The sequence below is a fragment of the Lytechinus pictus genome, chromosome 3 (genome assembly GCF_037042905.1).
Source record: "Lytechinus pictus isolate F3 Inbred chromosome 3, Lp3.0, whole genome shotgun sequence".
Lineage (NCBI taxonomy): Eukaryota > Metazoa > Echinodermata > Echinoidea > Temnopleuroida > Toxopneustidae > Lytechinus > Lytechinus pictus.
The window spans coordinates 62,457,207-62,481,907 of NC_087247.1; the positions used below are offsets into that span (position 1 = coordinate 62,457,207).

The 24,701-nt window shown below is 33.7% G+C and overlaps 1 protein-coding gene and 1 long non-coding RNA gene across 2 annotated transcripts; both read right to left on the reverse strand.

Moving 5' to 3' along the window:
• Positions 1-6,651: 6,651 nt before the first annotated feature.
• LOC135153653 (uncharacterized) lies at positions 6,652-14,795 on the reverse strand. Its single transcript, XR_010293139.1, has 3 exons — positions 13,334-14,795; positions 12,506-12,626; positions 6,652-8,138 (listed from the first exon to the last, which is right to left on the reverse strand). It is a non-coding gene; the product is annotated as an uncharacterized LOC135153653 (long non-coding RNA).
• Positions 14,796-21,064: 6,269 nt separating this feature from the next.
• Positions 21,065-24,161, reverse strand: LOC129256841 (uncharacterized). Its single transcript, XM_064097531.1, has 4 exons — positions 23,963-24,161; positions 23,223-23,302; positions 22,849-22,931; positions 21,065-22,499 (listed from the first exon to the last, which is right to left on the reverse strand). The coding sequence occupies exons 1-4, from the start codon at positions 24,151-24,153 to the stop codon at positions 22,410-22,412; spliced, it is 444 nt and encodes a 147-aa protein (XP_063953601.1). The 5' UTR covers positions 24,154-24,161; the 3' UTR covers positions 21,065-22,409.
• Between the last annotated feature and the right edge of the window lie 540 nt (positions 24,162-24,701).

A 24,701-nucleotide genomic window follows, 5' to 3' on the forward strand; every position in this document is an offset into this window, starting at 1 on the left:
TACTGCCAAGGTCTTATAAAATCAATAATTCAGTGATATGCAACATAAACCAATGATTTATTACTTTTCAAGCTCGAATCAATGATTTTATCAAAGAAATAAGTTTGCATAAGTTAAAAAAAGTAATCAATCATTGATTTATGTTACAATTCCCTGTTCTATTTTATTTTCTGAAACTTCAAATATAAGTTTATAAATAAAAAAAAAATGAGAACATGTAAAAGGGAAACAAAACATTTATCAAAAAATTGTTGCTGAATAAAATATCAATAGATAGACAAGATATATGATATTAGCATTCTAGGAAATACTTCAGATATATGATTTATATTACCTATTAAGCAGTATTGAGTGAAGTAATATATTTACCAAATTTATTTAGAAAAGATACGGTAATCAAAACCACTGACTGTACAACTGCCTGAGGGTCTGAAACTCATTTTGACCTCCAGTTTGTTTCAGAACTAAGTTTGACTTTGATGGCACTAATTTTACTTTGTTGTTTAGCAATGAGTGATTTGTATGCACGAGAGGATTTGAAATTTAACCTTAAACACTAGTATAGATTGCTATAAAAATTAAATAATCTAATTCACATTTAATCAAATCAAGAAGTTTATTGTTTATTTCAAAATTAAAGACCTTCTTTGAAGTTCTTTCTAACAGGATCTTGAATTAAAAGACTACTAATGAGAATTATTAATCTTCAGATGTTTGTCCGAGTGCAATTCTTATTATGAAGCAGATTAAATAACAAGAAACATGTTGAGTGCGATTCAGTCAATAATTCAATGTAGGTACATTTTCTAACATTATCACCACTCACAACAGACAATGCTATCAGTCACCAGTGGTGATCAGTGACATGTCATTGTGATGTTAAGTATTCCCTGAAATTGACCCCCTAAACAAGTAGATATTTCCATTATGTCAAGGACGTGATCATGGAAGTCGGCTTTACCTTTACTTACATTGGGTTTAGTACTGCACCTCCCACACCTCGCTCAAACTGAACGGAGCGCAACATTTTTGATGTCTCATCAAATTAAAATCAAAGGAAGGCGTCTCTCGTACCCTTATTATTTCAAATATTGACTTGTGATTTCAAAAAAATTGTTTTCGAATGAAATTATGAGCGCCTAAAAAATGGGAAAAGATTGAAGAATTTAAAATAATTCCTCTTACCACGCACACAGAAGCTTAAACGTTTTATATAATATAGAACAGAAATGACACAATCATGCCTACCTTGGTCACATCCAATTTGATTGTAAAAAGTTAATCCACATTAAATTTTGTTAACTCAAGTCGCAAAAATGAGTAGAAGACGGTATATTAACAGGAAAGAAATAGGCGCTATTCCTTCCCGCGAATGGCATTGAAGCTCTGAGTTTCTAAAAATAGATTCTGAAACTTTAACTAATTTTCTAATTTTTATATTTCCTAGATTATATATAACCCAATTAAGGAGAAAAACAAGCGCAAAATGTGAAAGGGATGAGGCAAGCTACAAGAGGGACTTTTCCTTTCCCATGCTCGTGAAGCACGGAAACCTCTGATTTATTTTGGAAGAAAAAAATTATGTATTATTGTCATATTAAACGCTTCCTTTTGTTTGATTAAGAAACAAAAGGTGATAATTTTATTCAAAATTTCAAATCAATTGTGCAAAACAAGACATGGATGTGCAGCGATACAGAATAAAGTTTAATATTGTACATACTTTTGCATATAGCACGGCAAGAATTTAATGCCTGCCCCTTTGAGCAGATACTTTGCAAAAAAAATTACTTGCTGAAAAGCGGAAGAAATATCATTTGGGGACTCGGGGAGTGACGGTAATGTTTACCCGCGCCGAACAGAAGAGCCAAAATTTTGTGTCAATCATAATGCAATATCAAAAAAAAATACTTTTCATACTCTTTACACCCATGCATACTTTATAATTTCTTACAAGAATATACGACTCCCACAGCCGTGGTGCTATCAATAGTGATTCGTAATAATGGCTGAATAAGAGGGGGGGGGGGGGAATCTCATGTAAATTAGACTTTAAGCTTGATTTGATTTTAAAAGTCATGAAAAAATGCATACATTAGTAAGCAATTATATTTTCACTTCCTTACAATCAATACCAAGGCGCGATAGCTCAGTCCGTAGAGCGGGGGTTTCGGTTTCGGATGACCCGGGTTCGATTCCCAAGTGGTGCGCTAGTGCCCTTTGGTAAGGCATTTATCCTCATTACCAGGTCCCTCGGAGAGGACCTTAAGCCGTTGGTCCCCTGGTTGCTTGCTCACAGGCATTCGTGCTTTCTTAGCAGTCAGGTAAAACAACCTCGGTATAACCTCGGTATAACCAATGGTTTTTTGGGGTTATTCAAGAGAATTAACCATAGGCTTTTTTAAACACTTTACTCCGATGAAGAAAAATTATATTTTTTCTATCTTGATCCTAATTTTCCAAGTCCGAATACTGTTTTCCAACCTACATATACGTAGTATCATTTCATCACTTTTAAATGGGAAGCCATAGTTTTATCTTACACACCTGGAGGAAATTTCATACTTGTAACCATAAGGCACCCCCTCCTTCCCCTATCATGAAAGCAAATACCTTTTTAACCTTTATATATCATCTTTCCACAACATTTTCACACTGACTGAGACAACCTTCAATAAAAACCACAGTAAATTAAACCTGATATTTGGCACACCTTACTAGCCTTCTCTTACATCACCTTTTACCAGGGCATCCAGTGGCCATGACAGCATTTTCCTATTTGTCGGCAAGGGTGACTCACATATTTGCTTCAACCTTAAGTTGCCGGCTCTGTGTTAAAAAGCAACGATCCCCCGAATTTCTTCAAAGATCACGTGCCAAAACCGGGCCTTTGAGACATCTCGTTAGAGCTGCTTTTTATCTCTCTAAGGGAATGAATGTTCTTTCCAATTTCCTTATGGTTTGTAAGTTATGAATTAATGTTGCTGATGTGGAATAATAGAGGTCAAAAGTTCTAATTGATGCAACTCATTTCCCAATTAATTTAAGAAAAAAAAATTATAGACTGTTTGAAAAGATTAGAAAATAATCCAAAATAAATGAAAATTTGATTTGGTACACATACAGTAGAGATCAAGACAATTTGAATATTGTAGGGCTATTGGGAAACTTCAACTATTGTTCAAATTAAAAACCCGTGCAATGTAATATAACATACAGAGTGTTGGAAATAGTAGTTTCAGTGTTCAGCATTAGAAAGTGTACTTTACAAAAAATGAAAGACCCTTTACTCCTGTTATAGCAATTATTCCTAAACACCTTGTTCCATAATAATTTCAGTGGTTCTAAGTATCAATAATACACAATATCAGCTTTTAGAATTAATTTCATACATTTTGATTGTATACATTAATTTTTAGGTTTTGTATACATAAGCACAAGAAACAGTTCAGACAAAAACACGCTCAGGCAGAATCCCAAATTGACAAATGTATGTTCTGAATATGAATCTTTATAATAAACTTTGTTCTTCTGTTCCTCCTAGGCTGAGTCAGATAGCCTGACCTACTTTTCCAAATCCAATCCAACACCCCATCAAAATAACATACCAGAAATTCTCCAATAAATTTGATATTGTGCAAGAAATTATTCAATGCAACTCAAAATAGCATGGTATCATGTTATCACTTGAAATCTATGTCAGGGGTAGATATAAAAAATAACAAATAGAAATGAAATTGAGATGGTTGCTATGTAAACTATTCCTCAGTGGTGTAAACTTCAGAGATTTCTTTTATTTATTTTAGCATCAATCTAGCAAGAGCAAATGTCCTAAAGATATAAGATGAATGATTTACATATATTTCATTTTCCTTACTGATTGAATTTGAAAAGGGATTTTTTACTTAAATATTCTCCTAAGAATAATATAGAGTGATTACTTAATTAAGTTTCTTTCAAGGGAGGTCTAACTGGATATAAGAAGCACTTAGCAATGTTTACCATCATCTAGTTGAACTATGCTTTTGTTGTTGGTGAAATTAAGTTACAAGTTTTGAGTTATGAATAGTTATTAATGTCCTAAATGATAGCTTTGGAGATGCATAACAATAGACAGTTCCAAAATAATTAATTTGTCCTGTCTCAAAATGTTTTTTTACAAAATGTCATATCAATTTCATTTCATTGCATCTGGATATACTGCTTCCAGAAGAGAATTTGTTGATGATTTGAAATAAGGAATAAAACACGATTCACAACGGATGCAAATAATGTGAAGAGGAGCATGTTAGTTCCCACCTCTCTACATCATGATAGAGAGAATGTAAAAAGAAAACAAATGACCATAGATCTCTGAGCATTAGATGACACAATACAAATAGACAGCTTAATCTGTCATAGCTTTAAACCACAAGTATGATGGTATGTCAGTTTTCCCCAAGTTCAAGTTTCTCCCATCCTATAATAACATACAGGTTTTACTATATGCCCAGTTCTGGCATCTGTATGCACAATTTTAGGAAGCCTAAATGTATTTTTATGACGGGGTAACAAGTATACAACCTTTATCGCAATATATTTTACTTTCTAATTTGTTTATTATACTCATCTTCAATACCACTTAAATGTCAATGTCAATGGGGGCGTGTGGTTACGACTTGTCTTTCAGAGGGACGTGGGTTCGAATCCAAGCCATGGCGTGTTTTCCTCCAGCAAGAAATTTACCCACATTGTACTGCACTCGACCCAAGTGAGGTGAATGGGTACCCAGTAGGAAGAAATTCCTAAAATGCTTAAGCGCCTGATCAAAAGCCGGGGTAATAATAACATTATCATGTTAAGCAGAGCCTGCTGGGAGAACAGTTTTCAGAAATGAAGTAGCTACCCTGGGTAAAATATGACATTATCATTAATTTTCTCTTATATAATCATACATATCATATTTCATCAGAGACAGAAAAAAATTCTGAACATTGAAACTTTTTATCAAGTTGTAAAACTGTTGTAAACCAGTGACGATGACATCTTGGGCTTTAACAAATTAGCTAATAATTAGCTCAGTATTCCTGTTGTATAATTAGATGAAATATAAATCTTTATCTTTTTCATTATGTACATGAAAAAACTTAATAACATTAATGATGATCTGATGCAATATGTGTTAAATAAAAATATTGTTATGTTATAGTTGGGAAGAAATGAGCTTATGATAAAATGAACTCACTATTTACATACATAGTCTTTTTCACTAATTCATGGAGGAAAAAAAGTAGACAACATGCCATAACTTCTTCTTTCTTTCTTTTTTTGTTGCTTTTTATGAAAGTTTACTCTTCAGTATTTCGATTCACTTCAACTTATCCTTTGTGTCGACTTGGCCTTTAAGTTCTACCATCTAGAGGTGAGAGCTCATCCTGGTAGCTCACACACATTCAGAATTATCAACACCTACGCAATGGCCACAAAATTTCACTTGACTTTCAGAATTGATCTAGTAAACTTGATCTAGTATACATATAGACATGTATTATCACAGAAAATAATAGCACTGGAACCATTGATAGACTTTCCAGAAAATCACAATTTGTTTACCATTTGTTGAAAGCATTCCAAATCTCTGTCTAACCATGATAGTATGTTCATCTCAATCTTAGGATAGACTGACGGGAAGACAGATAAATCTTTGTTTCTTACAGGATCATCTTAAAATAGAGAGAAGATTGTTTACCTCCAAGAGATAGGAAGTATGTGAGCAGTAGGAGGGGGTGGGCATGTTTTTTCTCTATTGATGTGGAGTTCATGTGAATATTTCTAGTGCAAGCAATCAAGTACAATGGGAAATCTATCATGAACTAGTATTTAAAAAAAATATATTTGAAGTTTAAAGGGATGGTCTGGGCTGAAAATATTTATATCTTAATACATAGAGTAGCATTCACTGAGCAAAATCAAAATCGAATAACAAATAATAAAGTTATTAAAGTTTAAAGTTAAGCAATATTTTGTGAAAACAGTCGTCATGAATATTCATTAGGTGGGCTGATGTCACATCCCCACTTTCCGTTTTCTTATGTTATTATATAAATCATATTTTTTTCATTATTTCATACTTGTGTGAATAATATGTCTCCCTTATAATGAAATAAGTTGCAGCAATAAATATCTAATGCACTAAACCAGTTGTCAATTCAATTTTTCTAGTTCTTGGAGGATAAAACTTTAATAAACCTAATTTCCTATAATAAAATACAAAAGAACAAGTGGGGATGTGACATCATCAGCCCATCTAATGAATATTCATGATGACTGTTTTGACAAAATATTGCTAAACTTTAAAATTTAATAACTTTGTCATTTGTTATCCGATTTTGATGAAATTTTTGGCATTTTGCTCAGTGAATTATACTCTATTTATTACGCTATAAATATTTTCAGCCCGGACCATCCCTGTAATGATTAACCCCTTCCCCATATCTTTCCCTCTTTCTTACACAGGAGCAATGAGATAGTAAAAAAAAAACTACCTCAAGATGGAAGGCAAAATAATGGATTATATATTGTGGTCAATATATAAAAATAATAATGTAAAAATTAAAAATATTTACTGGAATATGTATGTTCAAACAACTTTAACTCTCTATTTTCTTTTTTCCCTCTCTCCAATATTTCCTTCCTTCCACATTTTCTCTTTCTCTCACTATCTCTTTACACATCTTTCTGCTTGCTAGAGATTTTGATCAGTGCATCCAACATCTCCAGTAAACATAGCATGCTAGCATCATGGCAGGTAGGATTAATCTTTGACATTATATTACACTCATAACAATGATGAATGACACCCTCAATGTGTGAAAAATGCTGTCATCAAAAACATAAACCTGTCACATTTCAAGATCATACACGTAATGACTTGCATTTGATAAAAATCTTGCATTTCAAACAATGAGCCCAAATCCCTGGCGCAAACATGTCAAACATACTTTTGCTCTAATTCAATCAAAATCTATTGGCAAACAATTACCATTCATTTCATCAACCACAAATCACCTAAAAAACTTCCACTTATAAAACCACAGTATATTTTTCCTGGCATCAATTGAGTTGGTCAAAACATGGTATAAAAAATAATCTGCTCGCTTCCCCCCTCCCCTCTCTACAACCAATTTGATGTTTGTCCCAGACTCTAAGAATTATTTAGATTTGTACCTTCACAGACTGAATGAATCAGCAGATATCCACCTAACAAAGCATGTCTGGTGAACTTGTACTTTTAGATCTAGGTAAAATGTTCAGAATAGTGTAGTGATAATCAGATTGAGCATTTTTAACCAGAATTGCACGAATACATCTATCGGTGTCACCTGAAATATCATATTGCAAAAAAGTCAAGCATTATATTCAAGATGTGGAATGTTGCCTGATGAACTACCACTTGCATAATAATTATCAAAACAGACCAAAAAAGAAAATACTTTCAGAAAGTTTTATAAAAAATACCGGAATATAACTGAGAATTGTAATTAGAATCAGAATTCATGAGATTTATTCAGGGGGAGAACCAGGGAATTCTGTTGTGGGAGGGGTGCAAGATACCCCCAAAATTGTTTGATTTGTTTAAAAGGGAATATTGTGAAGTTACAAAACAATTTTTCCTTTCTTTTCCACACTTTCTTTTCATGTTCTCTCCTTCATGAGTTGAAAATCACCCCCAACCACCTTCTGCTAAACCCCTTTACTTATAAATGGGACCAGTAATAATCCAGATCATGGAATTCTTTGAAGCAAAGAACAAGCTGGAATATCATTCATGAATATAAGTTTGTTTTATCAAATGAATGTGCTCCTATTCTTATATTTGACTATGATTTCTGACATGCGAAAGACACAAAACTTACATTATATCCACTAGCTATTGATCCCAATTCTACAGTAGCAAATGATAATAAATATATAATTGTAATAAGCAATAATTATCATACATGACATTTTAATAAGATATTAAAAAAACATCTCTCAGCAAAAGAAAAAGTAATGAATAGATGATTTAAACTCACCTTGGTCACACTTAAAGAGAGATTTCACTCATTTCAAATCTTGGATTCTGCTCACATAGATTTTAGAATCATAAAACCAGGGCCCTGTAATGAAATTGATAGTCAAATGTAAACTAATCAAAACTTTGAAGTCTATTGCTAACCATGTACAAAAAAATTACAAGTTATGTTACATGTATACCCCTGATCTCTACCACATGATCTTGACTACCATCGGAATATCTAAAAACTCCAAGATCAATATCATTTTCAATTGAAGTTGCACACTTGGGTGTATATTGTAAGAGTGAAAATTTTCTTAATTCTTGAAATAATATTTACATCAAATAATTGATAATACAGTACTCTTAATTCAATGTTAAAAAAACAAACATTTTTACAATAAAAAGAAGTAACAATTTAGAGGTACCTAATAACTCTTGTTTTCTGTTGGGATGTAAATTATTAAATGCAAATCATCAATTATAATAATGTTTAATTTCATCTTTCCTACTGTTTATTTTCTTAGCATCCATAAACCCTCCTTGACGTGTCCTCAGGATCACACCTAGTGATCATTTCATGACATTTCATGTCCTAAATCAGATATTTCCTGTATCAGTTACACTTCTTCATAGTCTAACCACAACAATCAATCTATAATACAAACTCTGACACCTAGAATCCAGAGGTGACAACATCAATAACAGATCTCTCTCACACACATCATTCAAAACATGTTTCCATACTACAGGAAAATAGAAGTCACTTTCATTTTTTGGTTCTTACCTCTGTCAAATTATTAGAAGAACCACACTATTCAATCTATTTTAATTGATACCAACAGTTCATCTATCAATCAATCCTGACACATGTACATATAGATGAAACTTAGAGCCCAGTCATCAAACATACATGGAAACAGAAACTTTCATTCATACATTTATTCTTCATACAACTATATAGGCATATATACAGTTTACAAAGAAGGATGGGGGGGGGGGGGGGGTGGATATGATGGTTGAGTTGTGTGAAAGGGTTCGGTTTAATTATATGTAGTTTATTGTATATGTTTATGCCTTGAACACCCACTGGGTGAATTAAGCACAATATAAATGTCTCTACCATTATCAAAAGATGAAAAGTACTTCTGTAAATGTTTCTAATGAGCTTATACAGCTTTCATTCATTTACAATACTGATCTTGGTTATCAAATACCTATCTCGAATCTTTTATTATATCTTTCAAGTTTAATATAAAAAAAAATGACTTTAGTACACAGAATACAATGATAAATATTTTCAATAAAATAAAATTCCTTGTCTCCATCTCAATGTATGCACATTGATAGCAGATATGAAAACTTGCCACCAAATAACAAAGGCCATATCATCGAGGAGAATATTTTGAGGATGACTCAGTAAACATCAATGACAAAATAAATGATTCATTATCTAATAAGAAGTAACATCTGGTATATCCTCACAGAACTAGGATTAACATGATAAAAATGGATTAACATCTAGTGGCCTCAGTCCTGTAACTTAACAAAACTCAAAATGACCTCAGCTCATTAAATGAAAAATAAAATAATTTCCTTGGGGAAAAATGTCAATCACTTCACACAAACTATCAAACAGGGAAGAGGGGTGGAAGTGACTGAGAAAACAGTCTAGTCCAAACAAATAGCAATTTTACATGCAAAGGCCCCTAATATCTACTCTTAATCTTTTAATAAAATTAAAAGCTATGATTTTTAAGTTGCACAATGAAAAAAAGGAAAATCTACAAACAAAAACTAAATAGGCATCAGTCCATGAATCTCAATGTGATCTAGGTCCCTTAAAACAAAGGTTAGCAATTAATCGTACACTTGATTTTCACGATTGATTTTACATTGTAGTCAATGCAATCAATTGTAGAAAAATGTTCTACAATCATAGCTAAGTTTTGGGATACGGGCTTCTAGTCAGTCTATTTAGAAATAATCTATTCAAGGCACTTCATACACAAATTACAGAATTATACAAATTAAGCTTTATCCATCCGCAAGGCTTCTTTATTTTGTAAAATAATTGTTCATCATGTATCTTCATCTATATAAAGGGCCTTTTACTCTACCATTAAAGGATCTCTGATCCTCAAAAGTTTGTTTTAATTCACACATTAGCCTGATCTGGTATGCGCTGGGCTTGTGGGCAAGTTTCTGATCGCATGAAGGAGACTGACGGGTAAAGGCAAAGCCAGAGACGGTCAGGCAAGGGCGCAGCCCAAGCGCCTATCATCACAGGTAATGTCATCATTATGCATGTATGGTTATCGTATGAGTGACATACTTCTTATTATGCATCATTCATGAGATAACCCTTATAATGGCAGTCAACTGTATTTATTCAACCAATCAAATATCATCACGAAGCTCCGATTTTATTGGTCAAGTTCTTTCGTACATGGGTAGATTTAGAAGATCGATCTTCCGTTTCCTTATATTTCTTTTGATTTTTGATGTACTTGATTTTTTTTGTGACAATAAATAAGCTCTTGTGTCAAGCATTCTACTTTATTTGGAGTTTAATTGAACAATTATTTGTTTTCTCTCACATCTTGTACCCGGTTCGAAGTATTTTACTAAATATACTTTGTGGCGTTGGAGTTGCAGTAGAGATCGAGGGGTCTTCCCTGCTGATACCTTAAGGTCCATTGCTAGTGCTGGCAGCTTCGGTCACAGAACGAAGAAGTCAAAAGACAATGGCATAAAGCCTGGTAGATCGCACTCTTTCCAAATCCAGTCAATAAACTGACAAAAAATCCTCTCCACTAAGAACTAAATATATTGTAGAAGCCAGCTGATCCTTAAAATCATCTATTTTGAGCAGCACATTTCAAACTATCAGCAATTTTGTCAGGTTTGAAACCTCTCACGAATGCCATTTTGAGCAAAGTGAGCTCGTTACTATTCGTAACTACCTCACGTTAAAGCCTCATCGCCTATTGGTCCGTGTTCTCAGACAGATCTAAATATATATATTAAAGCTTAGCTGGGGAGTTTGTCGATTTTCTACAAACGAAACAATGTAAATAAAAGAAAATGAATTTTTCATCTTCACCAGTGATGATAGGCACTTGGGCTTCACCCTCGCCCATCAGTAGTTTGCCCACTAGCCCAACACATAATGGATAGGCTATACACACATAGAAAATATATGTTTTTCTAATCAGGAATTTTACCCAGATCAAAATATCAGGTGAGCATTTCAATACTTGTCGGATATATCATCTGACAAAAGTATGTTCCATCCAACATTTACAATAGTAAGTCCTTCTCAGCCATTCAAACTCAAGGAAATTTGACAGATCTGACAAAGTCTTGATGAAATGCTTTCCAGGCCAGTGTGAAAGCAAAATAGGCCTGTTTGTAATATTCTAATACAAAATATATCTGCAATGAGGTACTTTGACAAGATACCAGGGAAGAAGACTGTGCATCCTTCATATATAATGGGAACTATGTGAATTACAATGTGGTTCAGGCAGGAGTAAATTCATGATATAAATAATCTACGAGTTGTTTACATAAAGCTGTTAAAGTTACGCATGACTTTATTCACAACTGGAACGTGCTCTTATGTGTTAAGTCGGCTACATGCAATATATCATGTATCCTATGAAAGGGTCACCAGTCGTGTGAAACATTAGTTTTATAAAACAACCTCCAGGCCAGGTATGTTCTTGTAATTGTTGGTATTTTTATAGAGGCAGGTGTAAAAGTTAAAAGTTAAAGTACGAAGCTAAAGGTAACTTTACAAACTTTTTTGTTCACACTTGCTCTATGGATAAGTTCTCATCGGTATAGTAAACTTTTATTCCAATTTTAATATCATCAACTGTCTTTTCATTACTTTATTCAGACATCAATCCTTTTTGTATTTTTATACTTACAAAATGTACAATATCACAGCTCAGTTTAATTATGAATGCCAGTAATTTATTTTAGAAAATCATTCATTGGCTCAAGGTACTATTTATCATTATGTTAAATCATCATTCTTTCATGTAATGAACACATTTCTTAAAACTGATCCACATCTTTTACTCAACAAAGCACAAAGAAACAAGTATTTCAGTCATATTTTCGTTAAAAAAATATGTGGTCTTTCTGTAAATGACCTTCAAATAAAATTTGGGATACAGATGCTTCTAATAGTGGAAGGCAAATTTTATCATTTCCTACAGAGAACTTGAATTTCCATATAAAAAAGGGCTAGATAAGTTACAAATGGTAGAATGTTGCATAAACTTATGTATTCTTTTATCTTATTTGAGTATCTTTACCCCATTAGATATAGGAAAGAGGTGAACCCTGTACAATTATATGGGAACGAGAGAATTAAGAAGTCCATAGGTTAAAAGGTATACAAAGTCCACAAAAGAATTGAACAAAAGGCTAATGAAGAGTAACAAAATTACTTACTTTACACTGTCCTCGATTTCTCTCAGGGCATAGGCCTACTGTGTATGATTGAAGCTCTTTTGGTCCCATACTCTATAGCTCCCTCTATGGTGAGAACATTATATTGCTCCAGAATTGAAAACTGAAGGGAACAGATGAAAAAAAATGGATGGTAATTTAATATTTCATAATAACGTCTATCATCGTAGTGACGAAACACATTTTAGATACTTAATTTGATGACAATTGAAAACATCATTCTTCTACAGGGACCTCACCTGTGTGTAAAATGTTAGTTTGTGTTATCTCTATTGGAATTGGATGGAACCTGTACAAAGCCTATGGGAATTACCAAATTCAGTACTCAATGGGATAGTACATGTATAGTCAGATGTAAACATATATTCAATGAAACAGGTTAATTACCAGTTTCAACTATGAAATATTTAAAAAAGAGCAAAACAGATCAAATAGCTTCTCTATTGATTTTTGTGTGGAGAATTACATTCCTGGGGAATAAGAGGAACAACTTGATCATCAAAAATACCACTTTTCAACCTGCTGTCCAAACAACAAGTACCACATATTTTCTGATCTGGTAAATCAGGGTACATTTTCAGGGGAGCGTTTCATTAAGGACTTGTCAGACGTTTTATCTAACAAGTCCTGCTCTGACGGTTATCATAGTAAAAGTGCACCTCAGCCAATCAGAATCAAGGAAAGTTGTCAGGGATGAAAATGTTGATGAAATGCCCCAGGGATCAGAGATTAACTGGTATTGACATCGTTTTAATCAGTTTGAAGGCATGGACCTATTATAACTGTTGAAAGCAAGTAAAAATTACCCACCTATTATCTTAATGTGATAATCAGTATTTGATCAAGTCTCCTCCTGGTAAACACTAATCACTACCTGCTTGCCCTTGTCTGGACATTCAATCTTGATACCTGAATATGTGGAACAACTGAACACGATAGGTTAGCCTCTCAAATATTCATTTTTACCTAGATTCAATCCACATGTTTTAGATTCACAAATGATGTGTCTTGAATCATGTCATTAAAATACAATGAGCCATGTACTGATGTACTATCACTATTTTTTGTTACCAATTCTACATTGATTATCGGCAACAAACATTTCCCTGAAAAAAATGAGATACACAGAAGATTGAAAAGCTTGGCTGCTATGGTGTTATATCCAATGGGAAAGTATTCACTCTCAGAGATAAAGAGCTCAACATCACTTGAAAGATTACTTTTTTGAAATGATTTTTCCTACAATTTTTGAAACAAGACCTTGTCACTCCATTTACACCCCTGCTTTAGATATAAGGTAAGCCAACCAAATTTTGAAAGTTGGTTTGATTGAAATAGAAAGCAACATGTTATTAAGAATGAGCAATTTCAGTCAGTTATTAATTTTAATAATGTGCAACAAGTTGATTAGAAAATGGCTACTATATGATGCACTATTTTGTAAATATTTGTAATTGTCTATCTAAATACAAGCTATCAAAATATCATTAAATTTCCTGAACTGTTAAAATAACAGTTTCACAACAAAAAATGAGAACAAGGGCAATGCATATACAGGAGCATTAAAAAAACAACAACCAAGAGTATTACATACAGTCTTATAAAAGAGTGGCAACTAATCTAAATCAATTACAAATCTCATAAGTAACAAATAAGATTGTTTCTTCTTCAATTTCCAGTGGTGTGCTTTGATGAAATGATTAAATATTCAAAACAAGATTGACACTCTCCCTACTTAGAATATGGACCCTCCACTTAAAAGTATATATCTGTACCAGTCTAATTTGTATTAATTATTAGCCAACAGATCAAAACATTTCCCCATGAAACTTATTCACAAGACCCACCTTGATTATTATTTACTGCTGTTTAGCTGTATAAGTATTTAATGAAAATTATTTCATGTTTCAGCAGACTGAATATGGTTAGTTTAAATCTACAGGTTCATAAGACTGATAATGTCACATAGTATGCAAATAAATAAAATGAAGATATATACATGCAATTTATTTTTCAAATCTTTAATAATTATCATAGTAAGATATTTAGCATTTCACAAGTTGTTCATCATGTACAATGTAGACATTTTATGATGCACACATAAATCAAACATGCATTTCTACAAAAATGCAGCACACATTGGAAGACAGTCTACAAAACATCTGAATAACAGTTTTACTATAATAAGACTTACACTCTTTTCATAAAAAAAAAACTCAATTAGATACCTTGTCAAAAGTTGGAACCACATCTTGATTACCAATTCTCACACTTCATGATAGACAAAACAATTGGGAATGTAGGAAAGCAAAAATGAAAAGATGCAAAGTGCCTTTAAACCTGAATTCCTGCAAAAAAGACGTGGTACAGACTTTTGACAAGAAGTAATGACTTTTAAACTCTCAAATCTTCATGGTCCATTTCATGGTTTTTATTTGAAATTGAAGTATTAAAGCAATGTTTCAAAACTTAATATATGACAATACATATAAAAAATTTATCCACAAATATGACAAATTTTCAATTTCATATCATGCCAAATCAAATGACTAAAAAGGTTACACTGATTGTGTTAAACCTCGAAATACAAGAGAAATGGGTAACCTGTAAACACTCCCATCAAAATATTTTTATTCAAATATCATTTAGAAAATGGCTACAATCAGAAAACGGCTCCACATGTACTGAAAGAAAATTATAATTTATCCTTTTTATTCATTTATTCTACATAATTCATCAAGATTGAAATACAAATGAATTATGATAGTATTACTTCGAAATACTTGAAATGAGCCCAGAAGTTACTTTCATTGCTAAGTAATGCTAAAAATAAACAGAACATCGCTTGCATGACAAATCTCTGTCCTCAATCGTCAACAACGTATTTCATGACAGAATGTTATCATACAAATGATGATAATGGTGGCAATGTGTCCCATGATATAAATGTTTGAGATGATTGATGAACATTTAAGCTTCAGAAGCTTCTCAGATTACTGGTAGAGGTTTGTGAGCTAAGAAGATGCATTTTCCTGGAAGTCTGGATCGATGTTGATTTATGGCGTAATTCCCATTGTAATAGTCGAGAGTTGCCCTTTACTGATACTAGCATGTGACCTCTGGGAACATATGATTGCTTCTGTTCATGTCCCATTTACTGCAGTCTCAAGATTATACCAACCAAATATCTATCATTGCCATCATCTGTTTAAAAAAATCTTTATTCTCAAATCGTACAGAAACAGATAATAAAAAGAGTCCATATGAGCAGAAAGGGTTTAATGCTTTGTAATATATCTGAAGGATTGCAAGCAATGACTAATTAGACAAAGCAGATGTTTAATACTAGTACATATTCTTATATTCTATAAATTTATGTCTTTACAAATTTTCACATAAATTTAAGTGAAGTAAAATGAATTTATTTCCCTCACCCATGGTGTTAGCAAAGGGGTCATACCCCAACAATTCAAGTGTGGATTAAGTCATCCCATGCATATTTTTGGAATATTCATTGCCCAAGTCATTGCTCCATCAAACAAGCAATCTAATATGTTCTTCAGACAATTTCTTAATCCCAGATAATCCTTAACTCAATACTACCTTTTCTTTTGTTTCTGACTGTCTTTCTTAACCTCACACTATTTGATAAGCTACAATGTAGGGTTAACACCTTAATGACTTAACCCTGGACTATTGGACAGTTAATGAATATTGATGATTTTGGCACGCAATGCACATTAATTGCAAACTTTCAACTTCTCCAATAAGTTAATGCTTAGCCCCACTTTTTCTTAGCCCAGTCTGGTTTCAGACGGCTATTAGCACTGCAATAAGCTGGCTAACCTTGCTTTTTCAGTCAGTCCGCAAGCCCTGAAAAAGTAGCTTCTTTTATCCAAGTGATATTCATGACTAGAGGGTTTTTGCATAGTTAATGAGCTTGGTGCGAACCAAAACACCTCTTTTTATTCGGCCATTGCTGCTCTAAATATTGACCAAATTTCATGTTTTTGGTATCTTTGTAAAGAAGAAGAATCATTCTTTCAGGTCATGTGTTTGGATTTTTAAAAGAATGTTGTAATATGGGAAAAACTTTTTATCTAAAACATGAAACAAAATATTTTTTTTCATGCAACAAAAGTTGTTGTTTCCACACTTAATTTCTGTTTGGGCACAAATGATTTTTAGATCATGATAAAGCTGAAGATCTAAGCTTTAATATGATATAATTTTTATAAGAAGATGTATTTTAGATGGGTCAGCAGCCAGCTTTTCATAGGCCAAGTACATTTTGCAGCTCAAAAACAAGAATACTGCGCTCTGATTGGTCATAGAGACCACACACCCATGCAAATTCCAATGTTCCCCACACTGGGCCTCTGCAAGGTCACACTCACCATGTGGTAATCTCTTCAAATTACCCGCGCCTGTTTGTTTTGAAAACAGTATTCAGCCAATCAGAACTCTTGATTTTATGTTACTCAGAAATTTCAGAAATCTCGTCTTGCATCTTGATGGAAAAAGCTGGCTGCTGACCCATCTAAAAGATGCCACATATCAAGAGTGACATTGTAAGAAAGTATAGAGTTTGAGCTTTCTGATGATATAAAATAATGTTGGTGCCTAAAACACAAAATGTTGCACAATTTGCAAGTGAAAACAGAGGAAGAAAATTTTGTTTGATGCATCTTTTCAGGTAAAAAATTCACTTATTTATCGAAATATTTCATTCAAAAGAAATGACCAATATAAAAGGGTAACATTTACTCTTGTCCATGGTACAAAAATCAATATTACTCAAGGAGAAAGTGGTTAAATTCTTTGAGAAAGAAATTCTCACAATTCACGAGATTTTGCAGGGACATGAATTCAGCCACGAGAGGACTTGGATAAATCTTGCTCATTTGCTCATTAACACAGGGGCTTGCGGACTGACTGTTTTAGCAGGGCAATATAATGTATAATTTATGCCAGCTCACTTTGGAAAAATGTATTCAGAAACTATTAAAGCTTAACCCTGAGAAAAAGCCGGAGCTATTTCTCAGGGGTGAAGGAAAAGCTTTGAAGTCTGAAAAGCATATAAGGTGAATCTTTCAGTGTTTGGGATGTATGTGGTTTATACTGAAATTTAACAAATAAAAAAATGTTCTTTGCCATGGGTTCATAAGAACTTGTTTGTCACAATAAAGATCTGCTGGTCATATCACCCTTGCAAAGTCATTAACCCCACACTGAACTAAATCACTTCCACCTATGGTATCTATTAATTTGGTCTACAAGCAGTGCTGTTGGTCTATTTCTCTGATAGCTAATACTACATGGGCTAAACCAATGCATCTAATAATGATTTGGTCTAATGCCCAATTAGTCTCATTCTAATTTGGTATATTGCCCAGTTGGTAAAATTTCAATTTTATCTTATATTTTCATTTGTCAAATGAAAATTTGGTTCATGCACAATTTAATCAAATAGATTAAGTGGTGTTAGACCAAGTGAATATTAGACAATATAACCTTACTTGAAATTAGACAATGGTTAATAAGCTAATTGGCTATTAGACCAAATGGTAAACAGTTGTGGACAAATTTGGATTGGGCCTATGAATGGGATGAAACCTATGGGAAGAAAATGAAGCAGCTGTAGACCAATCAGCAAATTTATCTTTCATATCAGTGATCCCGAAATCTTGGGTTAACAAGAATTTCACTGCCTTGTCATATTACCACAAAGTGGGCCATAGGTTTTGATTGTACCACTGTACCATACCACTGACTCTGCAGATTTTTTGTGCATCATTATGCATTTCATCCACACACTAAGAAAGATCCAAATAAATGTGCACTTTTGGCAAAGGGCCTATAAGGTAAATGCAATAATACAAGAAATAAACAATGGTTTTGTACCATGATACAATTGAAATCTCTCATGAGAATACTGGCCAGTATGATTGGTGAAGCATGCGGTCCTGTGGTGAACTCTGGTCTAATGTTGTGATTTCAACAATGGAGCAGTAGATGTTGCACAAATACTTTATAATAGAGACTCAATTTATCAGCTCATTTTATACTAAAATAATTCCTTAATGCCTGGGAATAATACCCAAAATAGATTTCTTCATCATTAAATGAGGAAACTAAAACATACGAAACATACAGTGTAAACAAAATTTGGGCATTTTTCAGCAACCCATAATTTTAGCCCAGATTTAGACCACAGTCCAAGTACAGGCCTATGACTCTAGATAATGTATGCATGGATAAGTCCTTATACAACACTTATATCATTGGCAAGAGTTAATCTAAAATATCATAAGTTTCTTGTAGTTTGCTTAGTACTGTGAGGGCCAAGGGTCCAGATCTTAAATGTATGTATACTCTACAGACAATCATCCAGGGGATGGAAGCCTTCATATCATAATTACAATAAATTGCTTTGAGATATCTTTGATGACTGAAGTCATAAAGGTGGAATGGCTATGTATTATCAATAATACCTCAGTCCCATTTCCCCTGCGGCGGCCGTAAGGCGAGTCGAAAACAGCCCTTTTTAACACCTTTGTACCAGTAACATATAGGTGGTTTGAATTAAAATAAATAAAACGGCTGTTTTCGACTAGCTGTAAGGCTGCCGTAGGGGAAATGTGACTGAGGTATAAGTAACAAATAATTACAAAATGCCATCACACACCCCCTCCCCTTCTTTAAGGCCCCCATTCCAAGGAACATAGACCCCTGAAAGATAAACAATTGACAAGGTTCTTCAGCAGTCTTAAGATCACTGAAATATGTGGTCTCTGTGAAATAACTGAGAAAGAGTAGTCCTACAGTGATCTATTAATGGACTTTCAATATTTCAATAGTCTATCAGAGATCTTTTATGCAACAAATGATCTTTTGGCAATCTTTCTCTGGACTTCCACTGGCCTATTAATGATCTTTAAATGAACTCTCAAGAGTCCAGTAATCTCAACAAAGATCTTAAGTGATTGTCGAAAGATCATGGAAAGCCAAAACAAGACCTTTGAAAGTTCACTGAGAAGCCACTGAAAGAACAGTGAAGGACCATTCTATTGAAAGACTGATGAAAGATGAACTTTTTTTTCAAGTTTTGTAACCTATGAAGACCACAAAATGAATGACCACTGAAAGATCAGTTCGGAATCATGCAAGACCTAAAAAAAGAAAGTTCATTGAAAGACCAATGAAAGATCAAGAGATGTTCATGGTCTTTCAGGTCTTGGATCATTTCTTGTCCTCTGTAGAATGGGGGATTAAGACATAACGGGGTGACTAACATACCCCAAAACACAAATTTTTAAGAATGATTCATTACAAATTTGACTAAACTTAACTTTATCTATGACTGAAAATAAACTTTTATTCAGAAGTGCTAAATATATCACTTGCTGAGCAAGTGATAGCTGAGCAAGTGATATATTTAATGCTCCTATCCCCCTTTAAAGGATTAGTTATTAATGACATATATGAAATGTAGAAGAGGATTACAGTTCACCTTGGGAGTTGTCATGAATTTTTTTGTTGTTGGAGGAATGGAAGATATGGAAATTTAAAGGCAAGAGAGAAAAATGAGAAGTATCTTAGGTATTTAAAAGGAAGGTAAACCAAATGAGAATTGATGACTTGGAGCAGAAGAGTAGATGAGATGAGAAATCCTGGCAGCAATGAGTAGATGAGCAGTGGTGAGTAGATTGCAATGAGGTGTCTCAACAATCCAGGCAGTTTGACTGTCTGTCATCAGGAGTGAGTGGGTACAGGCAGCGGTAATGCATTAGTGACCATTATGACATTGTGAGTGTAATCTAGTGCCGTCAGTGTGACGTATCGTAGTCAGTGGTGGCGCTATTTAGTGTGAAAGTAGACTTGCGGTTGTTGCATGGGTGTAAGCTGTAGCCATCTTTAATCACATCCAACACAACCACCACACCAACTGAGACAATAGCAATCTCATCACCAACATACCCCAACGACACTCGAGAAGCTACTGAAATACACCTGCATGACACCATACCTCAAGACACAGGCCTCCACATCAACAACGCCTAGCATCAATCCTACACACCAACTCACAAGAGACCAACACCCTAACCCCTGCCACTTGTTTTAGCACCAGCATCAACCCTACTGCCTATCATCCACCTAAGGGCTAACCTGCTCTCGTCATCCATATCATGTCAACAAGATTTTCAAGCCCACTGCAGATGCAAACTCCATCCTACAATACGCCCATGCAACAGTTGTAAGTCTACTTTTCCGCCAATGGTGCCACCACCGACACCGACCAGTCACACTGCCGGCTCAGACGGCACCGGATAACACCCACATCTGCCCAACAATCACTAATGCCTTGCCGCAGCCCGCACCCACTCAATCCTGATGACGGACAAGTCAAGCTGCCCAGAACTTATGAGAATCCTCATCACATCTACTCACCACTGCTCATCTACCCATCACAACCAGAAATTAAAGACTCATCAACTCTTCTGCGCCAAGTCATCATTTCTCATCTTGTTTACAGTCCTTTTAAGGAGCACACCTTATGTCATAAAATATACTTCTCACTTTCAGGTAATTCAATTTCCATCAGTTTCATTCCATTATCTAAAAGTCCTTTCCATGACTAACCACAAGGTGAACTGTAAGCCTCTTCTATGCAAAACTTCAAGAATCATCTACATACACACACAGTTGTGCTCAGAAGGTAGTGAACCACACCAGGAAATTAACGTATTTGAAAGTGTTCAAGTTCTGCGAGGTTTTAAATATTCAATTGTGAATTCGGGTGATATTACATTCAATCAAGTTTGTTTCTCTGAGCTCACAGAACACTGTTATGTTGTTGTCTACATGAAGGAGTGCTTTTAGTGGAAGGGGTTCACTAACTCTTGAGCACAACTGTACATGTACCTTGATATTCTGATAAAAAACCTTATATCCCTCCATTACTAGAAAGCTCTGAATTAAAGTCAACTCAGTCACAATCATGCTCTATGATAAATTGAACCGTGAGTAAATAAGACTTCCACTATACAGAACAGTGTAATGAACTTCAACAGTGGACACATCAGAATAACATGAAGTTAAACCCCCGTAAATGCGTAGTAATGAATGTCCACTTTATGCGTTCTGATGTTATTACACCAAAGATATGCTTTGGTGATTATAAACTAAGTGAGGCAACAGTTGTGAAATTATTAGGAGTACTTATTCAAAATGATCTAAAATGGTCCAGCCAAGTAAATGAAATGGTCAAGTGAGCAATCAAAAGGGTGTACATTCTTCAAATTCCGAAAGGATTAAGATTACCTATAAGTGATCTGATTTCCGTTTAGTGTTCAATTGTCATGCGTTCCAATATATATCCATATCAATTCTTGCGCAATATTTCCAATGTCAGCAATATAATTCTTGTGCAATTAATAATCTTAGCAGTAAACAAATTTTTCAGTTTTTGATAATTTAATATGGGAATTATAATTCAATTTTTAAATAACATAAGTTTTTGTCAATTATTTTACATATTATAGCTCGATATATTTTACATCCGGACAAAGAGTACATATTTCAGGGACATTTTTCTTTGCTTCTGTTTTGTCTTGTTTAATAATATGGAAGAAAAACTATATTTTAAACTTTTAGGTCACAATTTCACTTTATTAACAAAACTGAATTATTTGACATCTAGCAAATTTGTTTCTTAGATCTATTCTAGAAATAATACGAGATGTATCAAGGATTAAGGGATTGACTTGTTTCAATTTCAAATTCATTCATATTTAAACTCATTGATTGAAAGTAACGCTAACAAGAATCCATATGTTCACAAATATCACATGATCTCAGATTGCACATCCATACATCATATTAATCATAATTTTTTACTCTTTGCTGGTTTCTTCTGCCATTTCTTTGATGTCTTCTGATCCCGTACAGCTTTCTGATGTCTCTTGCGGAAGTCCTGAGGGAGAATAATGAAAATTCCATATAAATATAAAATTCTAATCCAATTATATATTATCCAAAGTATTATGGCTGAAAAATAAATTATAAGTGTTCTTAATGCATAGTAACGTACAAAAGAGCTGTCTAAAAAGAATGAATAAGGCACTGACCTCTTAAAGACTGTTTTACATTGCTTATCTGAATAAAATCTTTACCATGGTACTATATGGACCACTTGATTCCAGAATGAAATGGGTTAGAACTCCTTCTCCCCCTTCATAGCTAAAGTCAAACATGCAGCAGAAACAATTGCACCATCAAGCATGTTTTAAAGTTTATGTAAAAGGGAGTATTTATCCACTTACATTTTGCAGCTGAGATTTCACTTCTTGCCAGGTTGTCATCATAGTAGCTTGGTCTTTGGGTCGACAAAACATCTGGGATCCAACTGCAAAAATGGATGTAAAACAATGAACTACCTTCAGTCAATTAGACCTGGTATAAAATACAATGCAACTGATTCTTGTTGCATGAAAATTATTGTTGCCAACTAAAATTCTGTTGATATATAAAAAGAGATCTGCAATATCATTGTGTTTCACCATTACATTTTAGTCTTATAAATAAAATTGATAAATTAATTATTTTAGTCTTATAAATAAAATTGATAGATTAATTCAAAGAAACCTATTCTATCAATATAAATCAATTATCATATTAGCAAGTACACATAAATTACCTGTAAGTCTAGGGTCATTTGGTAGAAAGAAGAATGCTTGTGGAACAGACATGCCCTTTGATTCTTCTTCTTCCACAGTTCTGTCAAGAAAAATATAAAGAGATATCATGTTAACCAGCAAAGATTCATTCCTACTGATCAAATAAGCACTTTGTGCATTGTACTAACTGTATTTTACACAAAATGGTCACTTCTGATGAAATAATATCAAATCACTGTTCCATCCCCTTTAATTACAAACAAAATGAATGAAAGGTTTTGGTTAAAGTATAAATTGAAAGAACAATTAAGTAAATCCAAATATGTTGAATACATTGATTGAATAAAAACACACATAATAAAAATTTCAACATGTATTAATCAACTCTTTCTTCATGACCCTGTAAATATAAAATCAATAGTACCCAACCATAGTAACGATTCTCAAACAAAATACTGGATTCTATAGAAGTCACCATTAACAGCAGTAACATCCATTTCTAAGTTTTACAAAATAAAGCCCATCTGTTTCTTCCCCCAAAAAGTGTTTATTCAGTCGTGTATAAATGTTGATGTTGAAATTTCAAGTTTTGTTGAGCACCATATACATGTAGTGACTAAATATTAAAAAAAGAAGAGCTACATTGGATTACATTGATTAACACGATTAATCCCTTGGAGTGTTATCCACATTCAGCTCATAATTGTTGAAATTGAAATGAATATCAAATCAAATTTCTGAACAAAATAGTTTAACTTACTCTGTAGATTTTACCTCCTTTGGATCAATGTCCACAACTCCATCATCATCACCTTCCTCATCACTGCTATCATATTTGAACCTCTTTGAAGGGAACAATGATGAAGCAAGGCCTGCAGTGATATCTTCATCTTTCTCAGGGCGGGAAAGTTCATCTATGAAAATAACACAAATAAGATGCTTAAGGATCATATAAGAAAAAAAACTATTAACCATTTGAAAGATATGAAAGAAGTATAATATGACAACAAAGGTTAAATGCATTATTACCTCTTACCACCTTAGTTTTTTTTATTGAGAAACACTGGTGAGATTCATGATATTTATTGGCCAATGCACACGTTTTATCTAGCACTGCTCATGATGCTGAGTAACTGCTCGTTTCCTCATCACCTTTTTCATAATTTTCTGATTAATTTTCCTTCCAAAAGGTAATCATTAATTCCTAAGGGGGGAAATTAATTTCTAGCCCATTTACATAACTTAGGGCTAGAACTCTTATAAAGTCAAATTTGGTGTGCCCTAAATTTTAGGAATAACCAATCCTGCGTGCACATGATATAGGAAAATCTATAACTTTTAAATGTAATGCAAGTGCCAAGACCCCCCCCCAAAAAAAAAAAAGATACAGCCCAAAGCCATATATTCAATATGGCTCCAAGATGACTACCAAGTATAGTCATGGTAGCATTTTCCTTTTTGAAACAGCAGTGGGCGATAATAGCAATATATTGAACTGA